General features: G+C 42.0%; 1 protein-coding gene across 1 annotated transcript in view; it reads right to left on the bottom strand.

Annotated features, from left to right (window-relative positions):
- SCAMP1 (secretory carrier membrane protein 1) overlaps positions 1 to 12,463 on the bottom strand; it is a 41,285-nt gene extending 28,822 nt beyond the window's left edge. The window contains exon 1 of the mRNA XM_023944601.2: positions 11,832 to 12,463. Within this exon, the coding sequence (XP_023800369.1) occupies positions 11,832 to 11,888 (57 nt within the window). The 5' untranslated portion in view covers positions 11,889 to 12,463. The remainder of the gene's footprint in view (positions 1 to 11,831) is intronic.
- Positions 12,464 to 15,797: the final 3,334 nt, after the last annotated feature.

Below are 15,797 nucleotides of genomic sequence, written 5' to 3'. Positions count from 1 at the left end.
TGCTCGCAATTTAGCTTAAGAAAATGATTTCAAGAATGAAACATTTCTCTGTGCAAAGCAGGCAGGCTTTGTTCTGCAGAAGAGCAGAAGTGCCCACCACAATGGATGACATCAATTTAGTTTGAAAAAACCTGTACTTATTTCACGTGATGTCTGGTTTAACCACATTGTTTCTGTGCCCTAAAGTTTTTTAATTTTCAAAACATAACTACGGATAAAAGATAAGCTTTCTTGAAAATTAGTAAATCTATTAATTCAAAACTGTTAGTTACATTTAGATTTACATAACTGTACAAATGTACAATATTTTATAATTACTCCAAACCCAAAAAAGAGCTATATATAGATATACTTATTTTGTAACTATTATGCTTAGATATAGATATTTTCTCATTCTCAAAGTCTTCTTCAACATTAGGAAACAAACTGGCGTTGATAAAGAAAGAAGAAAATAAATATGTATTTATATATATTTACATTCATATTCCCCTTAAAGACAGATACATTTAAAACCTTTGCATGTGACACATGAATAACAAGAAGGGCTTCTACAGGTATGTCAATCAGAAAAGGAAAGTCAAAGAAGTTCACCCCCAGTAATGCAGCTGGTAACAATGGAAAACTGGTAATAATGAAGGAAGAAAAGGTTGAGGTACCAAACATTTTTGCTTCAGTCTTCACAGGCAGCTCTGCAGACCTCTGAAGTGGATGGATGACAGGAGGAGAACTCAGAGAACAAAGTAATACCCACTGCAAAAGATGAGGTTCATGACCACCTGAAGAACTGGAATTTACCTAAGTCTGTTGGACCTGACAAGATGCATCCCAGAGTCCTGAGGGAACTGGCTGATGTAGTTGCCAAGCCAGTCTCCATGACATTTCAAAAGTCACAGCACTCAGGGCAAGTCCCAGGTGACTGAAAAAGGGGAAACATGGTAGTCATTTTTAAGGAGGGTAGAAGGGAGGACCCAGGGAACTACTCCCCTTCAGCCTCACTTCTGTGTCTGGGAGGATGATGGTACTTCAACTCCTGGAGACTGTGCTAAGGCACATGGAGGACAGGCAGGTGATTGATGACATCAGAGACAAGTGTTACTTAATATCTTCATTAATGACATAAACAGACTGAGTGCACTCCCAGCAAATATGAAAATTATGCCAAGCTGAGTGGTGCCGCTGACACAGCTGAAGGATGGCATGTCATCCAGAGGGACCTGGACAAGCTCTAGGTAGGGACCCATGGGAATCTCATGAGGTCTGACAAGACCAAGTGCAAGATGCTGCACCTGTGTCAGAGCAGCCCTGGTACCAGCCCAGGCTGGGGGATGGACAGATCACAGCAGCCCTGCCCAGAGGGGCTTGGGGGTGCTGGTGGGTGAGAGGCTGGACATGACCCAGCCATGGGCACTCCCAGCCCAGAGAGCCAAACGTGTCCTGGGCTGCATCCAGAGCAGCGTGGGCAGCAGGGCCAGGGAGGGAATTCTGCCCCTCTGCTCTGCTCTGCTGAGAGCCCACCTGCAGGGCTGCCTCAGCTCTGGGGTCCCTGCACAGGAAGGACATGAACCTGCTGGAGTGAGCCCAGAGGAGGACACCAAGATGGTCAGAGGGATGGAGCACCACTCTTATATAAAGATGGGCTGACAGAACTGGGGTTTTTCAGCCTGGAAAAAGAGAAGGTTTATAGAGCACCTAATTATGGCCTTCCAGTACCTGAAAGGAACATACAAGAAAGATGAAGAGACACTTTTTACAAAAGAGCATATAGTGACAGGAATAGGGGCATGGATTCAAACTGAAAGAGAGTAGGTTTAAATTAGATATTGCAAATGAGTTCTTTACTGTGAGGGTGGTGAGAAAACGGAACAGGTTGCCCAAGGAAGTTGTGGATGCCCCGTCCCTGGAAGCGTTCAAGGCCAGGCTGGATGGAGCTCTGGGTAATCTGGTCTGGTGGAAGGTGTCCCTGCCTATGGCTGGAGGCATAGAACTAGATGATATTTAAAGTCCCGTCCAACCCAAGCTTGTATATGATTCTATCACATAAATATAATTTTTTTTAAAAAAATATAATAAGTGACAATCTACACTTAAGTAAATAAAGAAATTAAGCTAAATGAAATAAAAATCAAATTAAAATACAGAATCTGCTTTCTTAGAATAAGCATCAATTATGGCCTTAGCTTAGTCTTGTTAGCAGGAACTTTATCTGCAGATGCAGGAAGAGGACTTAACGGCTGCAGTCAACTTATTTACAGCTAGAAAAAATAACAGGGCAGAACTCCTATCAGTTCTAAAATCCCAAGGGACACAGCAAGACAGAACAAGTCTATTTTTTCCAATAGCCATACTCACAAAATTGTTCATATGATGCAATTTAAAAAGTTTGCTACAAAAAAGCTTAAGAAAAAGCATTGCCTCAAAAATGAAAAAAATTATATGTATGTGAGTTTTAAAGAGACTCACATACGTAAGCATACTTAAAACACCCTCTGGTCACAAACCACTTTTTATTAAAGCAGACATTTAGCTGCAAAGCAGTATTTCAATGATCACTGAAAAAGAATCACCCCTTCTAAAGATGTATACAAAACAATGTTAAATGCAATTCAACATCAACTTTCTTATATGACTCATCTTCAGTTGTTTCGAAACAGCCATGCTGGTCAGTCTCCCTCACAAGCCTGCCATAGTTACCATGCTAGACTCAAATACATTGTTACTACTGAAGAACCATCAAATCCTGAATAAACTGGTAAACTAATTTTTACCATGTTCTTTGCTAAAGTGGCTATCAAGAAATGCTGTGCAGATGAACAACAGAAATAAGGGAAAACATGGTGAGGTGAGAATGTTCCTTGTGAAAATTCAGCCAGAAATTCATTAAAATGTTGAACAGAAAAGTACATTAAAAATATGAGAGTAATAAAATAGAACATTTGAATTGCACATTGGTTTACTAGACTCATCAGTACAAGATGAAAATGAAGTTAAAACAAAGTTAATATAAATAAGACAATTTCATAATTCAATATACAGAACAGTAGAAAGTTATACACAGCTGAAAACTTTTATCTTATTGTGGTATGTCTACTGTAGCCAACAGCAAAGCCCCCAGACTAGTTGCTCACTCACTGCTCTCTGCAGTGGGATACAGGAAAGAACCAAAATGGAGAAAGCAAATAAAACTTGTGGTTGTTAAAAAAAAAAAAAAAAGACCGTTTAAATGTGGGAGGGGAGAGGGGAAGGTAGAGGCAGAAAAACAAAACAAACTACAAGTCATCCAAAGGCAATTGCTTACCACCTCCCACCAAGATACATATGCCCGTTCAGCTTCTGAGCAATGGCTGCTTGGAACAGCTCCCCCTACTACCACCACCACCAGCGCTGCTGCCAAGCACGATGTTACGCAGCATGAAAGATCCCTCTGGTCAGCTGGGGTCAGTGGCCCTGCCTGTGTACCCCCACCCCAGCCGCTTACCCAAGTCTATTCCCTGAGGGGAAGCAATAGTGTGAAACAAAGATGGCCTTGGTGCTATACAAGCACTGCATAGCAATGTGCCAGCACATCAGTGCCTTCCTGGCACTGTTTTGGTCACATATCTGAAACACAGCACAACAGGGACTGCCATGAAAAAATTAACTCCATTCTAGTCAGACCTAGTACACTTATTCCAGTCTTTATATGTTAATATCAATTAGCACTAATAAAACACTTTGTTCATCCTTTCAGTATGGTGCCCCTTTCAAAAATGCTCTCATATAATTGCCACTTTCACAGAAAAAATGTTCAAGTATAGACATGCAACTTGTGATCACTAACCATCAGCCACACAGTGAAACAGTATGTCTAACTATTATTACTTGAGTAACACCTAGGATCTTAGGTTGAATTAGCTGCTTAAAAAGTATATTTCAACACTGAACTTTTGTTTGAAGAGTGCACTACTAACCAAATAACTCAGCCCAACTGTCCCTGCAGACCATAAATTCAATTATTTGAATAACTAAAGTGAGACTAATGATACACCCACTGAACAGCAGCCATTTCCAAAAAGCAGGAAACAGTGATCAAGTCAAATTCAGAAGAGTAACCTATATTCAGAAATACAACATAAAAACAAAAATAATGTCTGATGAAAGAAAGGCCTTTTTTCTCTAAGTGTTTTAGAGAAGACCAGGGTCAAAAACTCCTTAGATTACTTTGTACATTTATTGTGACAGTCCATGGACAAATAAAAGAAAACATACATTGAGACAACAAGGTGTACTAGAACAACAGTCTTAGCACACAAAAGCAAGTTCAACATTAAATAGACACAGTGATTAGAGCAAGAAGCCTTTTATCAGAAGTCCATTCCCATTATGAATTGACAATGGCTACACCTCTGCCAAATATTGCTACTGTTTGCTAAAGTAGCAGTAGCTCTAAAAAAAAAATGAATAACCCAGAGGACATCCAATAATAGCTCTATTCAAGTAAAGTTTCATTACTCAGTAAAGGAAAAAAATTACAGTTGTATTGAAATACACAAATTGAACTCCACCACTGCAAGTAGCGTTCAAATTCTGCATTCAGAAAACTAGAATTACACAGTCTGGACTTCAATAGAAGTTTGTGACACAGAAAGACTCAAGGAAAAGGAAACCAGCCATCACAAGAAATGAGGAATATCACAGCTGAAGAAAACACCAGCCAGGAAATTTGTCTCTCTCCTATAACTCATTCATTGCTGGAACTATCCTCAGCTCTTCACAATCAGGGTGCCCAGGTGTAGGTGCTATTCTCATTGTTCTGAACACCTACAGTGCATCAAATGACTGATACCAGCAGGAGCTACACTTCATATTCCAAAAGACTACTTACAATATTTCTGAAGAGATTAGACCTTACATCCCACAAAACACAAAAAATTGTTTTGAATCATTTTCCTTATACTCATTGCATCTCATTTAAAAAATGGAGCAAATGCAAACTCATCTAAACACAGCGATCAAAACTGTGAAGCACTCATACTCACTGCTGCAGAAAAATCCCACAGAATTTAGAAATTGTTCAGGGTTTGAATAATAAATGCAAACAATAAATGTTGTGCAGGATGACACAGAAGAAGTGGTATTTAAATGAATGCTATCAAATTTCTATGCTGCATGACATCCATATTCTACTAGTTAAAAAACAGAAAAAATTAATATTCCACAGAAATAAGTGAATCTATGCTGTAATAATTTATTTTCCATATCTGATATTCCACCCAGCTTTATCTCACCCAAACTCCTGCCAGTTCAAACTTAGAGCTTCTGACCTTTTTATTTAACCATTAGTCATACAATCACAGAAGTGAATTAAAAGCAGACTAGTTTTCATACTCAGCTACTGTAGCTATTGGTGCATTTAAGTCACACAGTCATTTCAGATGACATTTTCACGATCAGAATTAGTTTAGCAGACTGAAGTTTTAAGAAAGTAGCACAACTTAATTTAGCTGTTTTCTATCTAAATCTTTCCTTTTACCTACTTTTTGCAGCCTCTGTCCTCAATCTCAAAAGGAAATATTAACACACTTTTTTTAATCCCAACAAGACAGGTACGAGCAGCAGCCTATTTATTATGCCAAGAATGGAAAAGTAAGAAAAAACACCCCAACAAATAGTAACACAAACTGACAAAACAGACACAGAAAAAACAAGACATTTATATTTCATACTGACAAGAACACCTATAGAACTATTAAAATCATCTTCTGGGCCAAGCTAACAAATTATGCTCACATATAGATAAAATTAACTGAATACCTAATAATCTCAGAGGGCATACAAATACAATTAATTACAAACCAGAAAGTTTAAAGCAGAGCAGAATAATCTGTTCTATGTGAGCTTTCACGGATTTTTAAAAAACAAAATTGAAGGGAATAGACCTCTGTTGTCTAGGATACCAAACTAGTCATCACCTACCAGTTTCACTAACACAGAAGACACTACCAAATTAAAGACTGAAGAAGTAAATACATCTGTAACAATGCTTGGTATTAGAGTTCACTGGATATGGGTCCAGAATTGTTCCACCATCAGCAAAACACTTCTATAAAATACATAATGTAGTAATAATCTGAAAAACACCATCACCTAAGCTTACATTGTTAGTTGTGATTTTGATTTAAGTGAGGGGAATATAGTGAACTAGGAGTCAGACCCTCCAAACTGTCATTCACGTTGCTGAAAAAACTTTAACTTAGAGGCATACCTATCCTTCTAGCAAAAAGACAAAAACATTTTCTGCAAAGAACATTTTTTCAGTTTAGTCCCAAGGACTAGCGGGAAGTAAAAGCAGTATTTTATTGCAGAGGTCAGGAAATGGAAGTTTATAAACACCAAACACCAATTTGGATAGAGATGATAATGCTTTTATAACATATCAGCAATTGAAAACAATTTCCAATAAAAATCACTTAAGCTAGTTGGAAAGTAATATTTAAGTAAGAATTCATCCTGAAGTTTTGTGGAATTCGATTTTGGGGATGGGAACAGGTTATAGTAACAGTTGTACTTCTTGATCTCTGTGAAGTACTCCCTAAGATAACACCACTGGGTCAGAAAATTAAGAAAAAATGCAACACAAAATGCCTGAAACTGTTGGTCTTTTTTGATTTCTTTACCAAAGAGAAAATTATCTCTCACACTTTTCATAAACAGTTCAGGAGTGTTTCTCAGTCCCATGAGACTGCCGGATTAAGCTTCTGAAATTGCAATTCACACAAGTTGAATAAACATTTGGTAAAAAAATCTGGACTTGTAATTATTAAAAAAATTAAAAATACCCAAGTAGCCACATAACATTCTTTCATAATTCCAAGTTTTTCAAGTTTAACATAACAATCATTTATCAGCCATTTTCCCATCCCCCTCATATGCTCAAACAGCTTTCCTTCCCACTCTGCCTGAATACAATTATTAAATAGAATATTGCAAAAGTAGCCCACTGGGCTTTTTTATATTGTTGAATGCTACCTGTTATATGTCACATTCATCACATGAAAGCAGAGCTGTGAAGGGTTTTGAGCTACTGAGCAAGGCAAGGTCCCCACCTCTGAAACCTAAAAGAACTTCAGAAGCTGACAAGGCCAAAATTGTCCTAAAGTTTGAACCAGCCTCATCCTGCAATGGAGTACTGGATGCCTAATAAAGTATCACCTATATCTCACAGCTCTGATATGCATATATTTCTCTTTGTAATGCTGAATCTCGGTATACAGTGTAACAGTAACACTAGGCATATGTGCTAACACTTCAATGAAAGTCTAGAGGGAAAAGCGCAGCTGTAAGATACTGAATAACTATTAAAATGCTTCACATTTTTAACAGATTACAGTGCAGTTACAACACTGATGAAGTCTACTCTTGAAATCCAACTTCCATGTAGGACAGCAAAAGGACAACCAACTACCACAATGTTCAGCATTAAATTATGAAAAATTTCATAATTTTTGAAGACATGAAGGGAAAACAGATAGTAAAAGTCAGAAAAAATACCTAAATTTTATGTCCTTTACTAACTTAAAACAGTATATTTTAGTTAGATACAAGAATTAAAGCTCAGTTCTACATATAGGCATGCAACAAAACTGCTTCATTCTAAAGCTGCACAAACATTTTATGTAGTAAGGGTCACAATTCTTAAAAAAAAATAAATCAGAACTTCTTCTTCCTCTGAGTTTGTACCACTTTAGCTTCACTTCAGCAACCACGGTATAAACTGTATAGATTCTGCTGCCACAGAAGGTAGCAGTCATTTGCACAACTGCTTTCAGCATCAAACCTCCAGGCTGTATTTCCCACCAAACCAGACAGGAGATTAATTTGTGCTCATGTGAGTCAAGACTAAGTGTAATATCAAATTTATAACTGGAATTACTTCAGTACTTGGCTCTAGTGACTCAAGTAATCCCATGACCCCAGCGGGAGCAATTAAGTCCCATTTTTGGATATCACAGAGTATCTCAGCCATCCAAACAAGAATGACAGTCATGACAGAACCAAGATCTGTGTCTTTTTGAAGCAACAACTCAAAGGTGACCACGGTTTGGATCCCTAATCCCACTCAAAGAAACTACTCAAATACTTAACAATACATACATTTGAGGTCTGTTCTGACTGTGCCCTCCCACACTAAATCTGGTGAAGAAATAAGAAAAATCTTCCTATCACATAGTGATTTGGCTTTTCTCAGAAGGTCATCGTTCACATTTTAACAGAAATGTTTAAATTTTCTGTTGGTTTTCAGGCCTATCATAATTTCTGTGGTGTCAAATATATGCAACTGCTCAGAGCTAAACACATCAGATGAACTGACCCAATAGAATTTATGAGCACTACTCAAGTCTTTATAGTTCTCATTCTACAGCCACCGAAAAATAACTGTTTCATATGTTTGGATAATTAACAGCCAGTTTTCAAACCTTGTGCCATCTGTCAGCCAAGATCCAAAGACCTATGAAATTCACAGCTCTACTTAAAAAAAACCTCTCTAAGTAGTAGCATTGTTCACTTAGGAAAAAAAAAAATCAAACCAAGAACACAGAACCAATAGTTTTTATTGTAGATGAACTGCTGATTGTTTCAGAGTAAATGATACTTACACTGAATTTTGAGACTGCTATTTCAGAACCTTTGTAACTGTATCACCTCCCAAGACAGAAGACTACAACTATCACCTATCCTATGACATAAAAAAAAAAAAAAGAACACAAAGAGACAGCTACATTAGAAATGTCCCTTTGTTTTTTCATACAAAATTTATTACATGCTGCTTTACCCTATTTAAGGCAGACTGTCAGGACCCTGAGGATTCCCAAACCTCTCTTAAGTGGTCAGACCCCCACTCTTTACTAATACCTTACCTGATCATCAGAGGACTGTTGACTGATCCTGTTTACTTTCTCTGGACATGATCCTGGCTTTCTAACTTGTGCTCAGATCTGTCTCCTCTCTATAGATTTGCCTAGCACTGAATGCAGGTACCATCACCATGTCTGCTCTGCTCACCCTGTTTGGGCACTCTGGGACTGCAGCATTTGTAAGTGAGAACTTTACAAGTGTGAATTCACACTCATGAATTGTAGCTATGACTACTGCTTCTTAGTAAACAAAATTAATAGATTTCACTATTAACCTGCTTCAAATCATAATACCTGAGGTTACACCAACTGTGTACTTCTTCACACTACCAATACATCATCTTCTAAAAGGATTCTCACATCTTCATTTGTATGGTACGTGGATGCATTTTCTTCTGCACAACCTTAGTGTTATCAAAAGCTTGTAAATGTTAGCATGTCACTTATCTGTTTGTTTCAGTATCCTCTGTCTTTCAAAAAACCCATCTTCTGGCTTTGTTGGTATAGCATTCAGAGGACATTTATTTAGAGAGGAAAACTATGACTTCAAAAGCATATCTGACTCTGGATTCAGTTCCAGTTTGCTGCTTTTTTTAAAGCAACAATGAGGAAAAAAAATGCAAAGGTTAGGTAGCCACTTGTCTCAAAATCCACAACACTTCAAGATCAAGCCAGGTAAGGTAATTGCAGTTTTTCCAGCAGATAATTTACTTATAGACTTCCAAAAGTATTAACTACCCAAAATACTAAAAAGGCACTACATGCTTATGCTTTACCTTTATCTTTTCAGAGAACACTTTTATTTGATTCAACATCAAGCAAGAAGCTCTGCTCTAATATTTTTATTAAAAGGCACAGAAACAGTCACAGGAAACCTCCCATGTAGATCACAGACAGCTAGTAAAACCAAAATGTTTAAAAAGAATAAGATCTATGTTTAGACCTTGGCAACAACTCTTCCACCTGATGCCTTCCCACCCCTTCTCTGCCATAATACTTCTGTGATTTTACATTAGCACAGGAAGCAACTCCAAAAGCACGGAAAACAACTAATCACATCATATATAAAAATATCAAGCAAAGACAAAAATGTGAATACATAAGGATACAACATTTAGACAATATGACTTAGGCTATCAGGGTCCATCTGGAAATACTGATTCTATGCATAAAGTATTTCAAAATGCATAGACAAAACTTAAATACATACATGCATTACTACCCACTAATTTCAAAGCTGTTCTGCCAACAAGATGGCCATCAAGCTTTAGCTAATATATGAGGCCTTTTGCCTCTTTAAGTTAAATGCATGGTTAAGTAAAGGTATGCAAGATTACATTTTATGGGCAGTAGAATGTGATGGAAGTTAGAAAAGACTGAAGGAAGGCAAAAAAACCTTTGAAAAAAGGAAAGTGCACAGCTTTCCTGAACCATCTTCTGCAAATGAAGAAATCCAAACAGAGAGCTTCAAGTTACAGAGAATCTGTTATAGATTCCTTTTATCATGATGCACTGCAGATGAGAAGTGGAGCGTGGATTCTGCCCAAAGTTACAATAGAAGTCTTTCCCTAAAGAGAAACTAGAATAAGCTTTTGCACTTCAAGCAGTATCTTCAAATTGGAAGTATAATTCAGGTGTGTGCCTAGTTTAGGTCTCACAACATTACACAGGACCAGTAACACAGTCTGATGAGCACTGCAGAGGCAGCTATTTTGCATCTAATACCCCTTACTGCCCTGGATTTTGCTAGATGTTATTTGATTAACTATTACAAAAAGGATGGAAATAGGACGAAAAGCATCATGTATTTCTGCTGCTGAAGAATTCTAGAACGACACCTTTTCAGTGCTTGGTGCCAAAAAGAACAGTACTCACTGACATTGGTACCAGCCCACACTATTGTTGGCAGCAGACTCAACACCAGGACTTGTGCTCACCTGGAAGGTCATTGCACTGCATACAAGTGAAAACAGATCTTATCCTATGGAATTCTAGCCTAATGAATACTGCCTACGTTTTATGACCATAAAAACTAAACTAATGATTCAGGCTGATTCTAATGAACAAATGTTAGGAACACTATGCTTCCAGCATCTGCATCAACAGAAGTATGCCTGGCTTGAAATGTGACAGATCAATTTTTAAAAAGCTTACCTATTCCAGCTAACATTCTAAACTCACTGCCATATACTATATGCATGCTTTAAAATGCCTGCAACAAGTTCAGTAATATTATCAAAGTAGGTAGCTTCAGAAGTTAGTTGAGCTGGATTCAGATAACAAAGGAAAAAACAGGAGGGGAAGCATCCAGGGAGATCAGTTTGTTTTAACAGCCTAAGCCCGTGAGGGAAGAAAGAATTCACAGCTATATGACAAGGCAACGTGCAAACACTAAAAGCTTTATAGTACATTACAACAAAGCAGTTTGAGATACAGCATAGAACTCATTTCCAGCCATTGGTACTCTGGTTACTTCAGACATAAGGTAAGGGAACCAGTAAGCTTGCAGGGGGTGGGAGGAGGCTAGAGAAGAAGAGGGTAAACTCAATATATACCCAAATTCATACCGTAACTATTTAGCTCAACCACACGAAAGAAAAAAAGACCGTAGTAGCGTTACCCCTAGCACAAAGCTAGGGTCAAAACAAAAACGATCCAAACTTTTCTCTTTTTTTTCCATCGAAATAACACACCTGAAATACAACTTGTGTTATTTTAGCTACAGAAGGAAGCACGGAGCCCCGCGCCCCGCCCCCACCCCGGGCCTCCGTAGCCCGCTGAGTGTAAAAGACCCCGGCCCACAGCTCCCGCGGGGTCCTTCCCTCCTTCCTTCCTTATTCCCTTCCCCCTCTCCGTCCTTCCTTCCCTGCTTGCTTCCTCTCGCGGGAAGCCCGAGGTTCGGCGGAGACCGACCCCGAGGAAACCTCACGGCCCCCTCACCTTGAAGGGGTTGTTAAGGTCCGGGTCGGCGAAAGGGTTGCTGTCGAAGTCCGACATGGCGGGGCACGGGCGGGCGCTGCGGTCCCCGGGCGGCGGCTCTGCCCCTGCGGCGGCGCCCCGACAGTGCCCAGCGCAGGTGTCCCCCCCGCCGCTGTCACAGCCGCTGTCACAGCCCCTCGGCCAGGGCCGAGCCCGCCCCGCCGCACCGACCAGCCACGGACCGCCCAAAATGGCCGCCCCGGAAGTGAAGCTACGGGTGGGATGGCCCTGGGAGAGAGAAAGGGATGAAGGCGGGGCGGCCGCTCCCGGGGCAGGCGAGAGCGGAGCTCATGCCCGAGCCGGGCCCTCCCGGCTGGGCGGGGCGAAAGGAGCGCGGAGCGCGAGAAGAGCGAGAAGAGCCGGTTCGGCGGCCGGCCGGCTGGCTGAGGGCTGGGTATAAGCTGTTGGTGGGAGGGCCCGCAGTTAGGGGCCGTCCTCGTGTTCACAGCTGCTCCTGTGGGCCAATGGGGGCTGTGTTCCGCGCCTTCGGCTGGCTGGGAGCCGGGGGAAAGGAGGCCCGGGGCTCCCCGGCGGGGCAGCTGGGCCGGTGGGCAGACAGGGGCGGCCTGGCGCGGTGCGTGCGCGCGCGTTCCGCCCCAGCCGGGCCCGTGCGGCCTCCCCGCCCCTCCGCTCCCGCACCCCTCAGGGCCGGCCGGCCTGGTCTGGGGAGTGAAGTGGACGAGCGAAGGTAGTTAGAAAGCCTTACTTGGTAAAACGTGAATTTACACTCTCGCTCCCGCCTCCTGTTGGCATGGTAAATAGTTTGCCCAGCTTGTGGATGCTCAGGTTCTGTAAGGACCCTAGGTAAGGAATGGCTTTGAGACATGGTCACAAAATCCCACTTCCGTGGGAGGAAGCATTAAAAAGGCCTCTTGGATGTATTCAAGCATTTCCGACAGTTCAAGACTTTTTAAATACTTCCTCAGAAATGCTGACAGTGCAGTTTGAAGAACCTGGTCCAAAAGATGCAAATAAATTGAAATGAGCACCTTTTGGTTCAGACCTATGGTTGAAATGTGAACTTTAGTACTACCAAAACAGTCTACATTGATGCAATGCTTTCAAAACCAGCAAATCCTGAAATTCTCTACGCGCTTTCTAAAGAAATCATTTGAACTTTCATTTAAATCCAAAAAAATAAAAAAAGACGTTTGAGTCAGATCAGGCAAAATGATATTGTTATGACAGTAAACCTGTTCTTTGCTATTCAAATGTGTATTTTTTTTGCCACCTGATTTAGACTGAGACACACTAGTGTTAGCAGTTCTATGATTTTTAATAGCTCTACATGTATCATTACTCTGATCTTTATGCTGACAGTCACTACAATTGTACTGTTCTGTCAACAGGTCAGGAAGAGTCCCATATGTACATGAGAATTGATTTTGCATGGATGAGTAGAGAAAGAAATATTTGCTTCAAGGTCTGCTCTGATTTATGCAGAAGTTTCTCAGTTTTTGTGAAGTACTGTCATGGAATGATGGGCATGGAAATGGGACAAAACATAAGAGCATATCTTCTAAGCAAAATCCTTCCAACTTATTGGTTGCTATGAATTGTAAAATGTCGCCCTGAAAACTCAGCTTCTGAGCTTGCTAGCATAGTTTTCTAAGGACTTTCCCAGGACAGTAACTGTAAGCATAGATATTTGTACATTCTTTCTTTTACACGTCCTGTGATGGGCATCTCTCATGGCCAGTGCAGTGAGAAAGTGTTATCCTGACCATCCAATCCCTGGCCATGGTCAGAAAACTATAAATCCTGAGAGGAAAAATAAACTCTCTCTTCTTTTCACCACACCTCGGCCTGTGTCTGTGTGATCTATTCATCTTCAGTGACAACATCCAGTGAACCTCCAACGTGTGTTGCAGGTGGTGGTTACACAGTACTATCTAGTCTGTGGCTATGGCTGGTTTTGGGCTCTCTCCTACAGAGGGCCTGGTTATGGAAATATGGCGAGGCAGGTGATGCTTAAGACTCTCACGAAGACTAATTGTAATGCCGCGTGTTGGAGGGTCATTAGTGTGATCCCCGGTGATCCTTCGCTGCCACAGATGGCGCAAGCCTGTGCAGAGGCCGGTGTCAATGCTGGAGAGACCCCTACTGTGGCTGCTGCGCTGCTGCCACCTTGGGTGAAGCCGCCAGGTGGGCAGCAACAACGGGGGACTGCTCAGGCCAGGAAGAGGCAGAGTATTACTGTATTACTGTTCCCGGTGTGGTAGGGCGAATCATGGGGCGGATGTGTGCAGGGCGATGGTCCATGTCAATGGTAAGTCTCTGTCGGGCTCAGGAAATGAGAAGCCGAGCGCGACGGGGAGACACGCTCAGACACAAGCCTCTCTTCACACCCCGGAGCCAGTGGAGGTCTGCTCAGCCAGCTTGTAGCCAGCACCTCCAGCTCTGCAGGCCTTGATGTCTGCACAGCAGACACGGTTGTCTTGGACTCTTGTAGGATGTACAGGGTTCCTTTGGTTGCCTTGGGCCCAGTGGGTGGGGGCATGAGTGCTCTCCTTGTGAGGAGATCTAGTGCCACTGCTCAGGGCATCATTGTGCACCTGGGAATCATTGATTCGGACTTCACGGGGCGGATTTACGCCATGGTTTCTACACTCACCCCCCGTTACTATCCCTGCAGGAACCAGACTTGCTCAACTTGTGCCTTTTAAGTCTTGTGTTCACAGAGCGGAAGGTCAGCAGCGGGGAAATGGCGGCTTCGGATCCACGGGGCCACCTCAGGTTCACTGGACTGCTGTTCTGGCGGCCAAGGATTGTCCTGAGTGGCTCTGCATCCTGTGCAACCCTGGTTAGACACTGTCAGAAGTCAGTCTTCGTGGGCTTCTTGACACTGGTGCAGATGTCATGATCATCGGGTCTGCCGACTGGCCCCCGGAATGGCCCTTGGACCTGGTGCAGACGTCAGTTGTGGGGTTGGCAGGAGCCACACAATGCTATGTGAGCCGAAGGCCTGTGTTCATCACGAACCCCAAGGGGGACATGGCCATGATTTGGCTGTATGTCACGAAAGGCTCCCGGTTAACACTCTGGGGGAGGGACGTTCTGGCTGTATGGGGGCTGCGTATGGGGACAGATTTTTGATGAGGGCCACTGTGTTGGAGGGTGCAGATTGTCCTACGCCTCCCATACGCTGGTTGGTGGACAAACCCATTTGGGAAAATCAGTGGCCCCTCTCTCATGATAAGTTAGTTGCCCTCCGTGAATTGCTGCAGGAACAGTTGGACCAGGGTTACCTGGAGCCTTCGACCAGTCCCTGGAACACCCCTGTTTTCTGCATCAAGTAGAAGTCTGGGAAATGGAGGTTATTTCAAGACCTCTGGGAAGTTAATGCCGTGATGGAAAGCATGGGGGCATTGCAGATTGGAATGCCATCACCCACCATGCTTCCTGCTGATTGGCCCGTTCTCATTGTGGATCTGAAGGATTGTTTCTTTAATATTCCTTTGTATCCTGATGACAGACTGAAATTTGCCTTCTCGGTGCCAGCTATCAATAATGCTGAGCCTACACAGAGATATCAATGGAGGGTTTTGCTGCAAGGCATGAGAAATTCACCAGCCATTTGCCAATGTTGCGTGGCTTGAGCCCTGTCTGGAGTTTGCAAGCAGTTTTCTGGTGCTCGTATTTATCATTATATGGATGACATCTTGGTGGCTGCACCTACCCAGGATGAGCTGCTGAGGATACGGCCTCAGCTGATCACTGCTTTGCATTCTCATGGGCTACGAGTGGCCCCAGAAAAGGTTCAGCAACAGCCTCCTTGGAAGTACTTAGGGGTGAAAATTTTGGAACGGACAGTCCAACACCAGGAGGTGCAATTTGTGCATTCGGTGAAGACACTGAATGATGTTCAGAAATTGGTGAATGTCATTACTTGGTTGCGTCCCCACTTGGGACTGACCATGGCACAAC

Source organism: Cyanistes caeruleus, chromosome Z (genome assembly GCF_971803275.1).
Source record: "Cyanistes caeruleus chromosome Z, bCyaCae1.hap1.1, whole genome shotgun sequence".
NCBI classification, from domain to species: domain Eukaryota; kingdom Metazoa; phylum Chordata; class Aves; order Passeriformes; family Paridae; genus Cyanistes; species Cyanistes caeruleus.
This window is presented reverse-complemented; position numbering and strand designations above follow the sequence as displayed.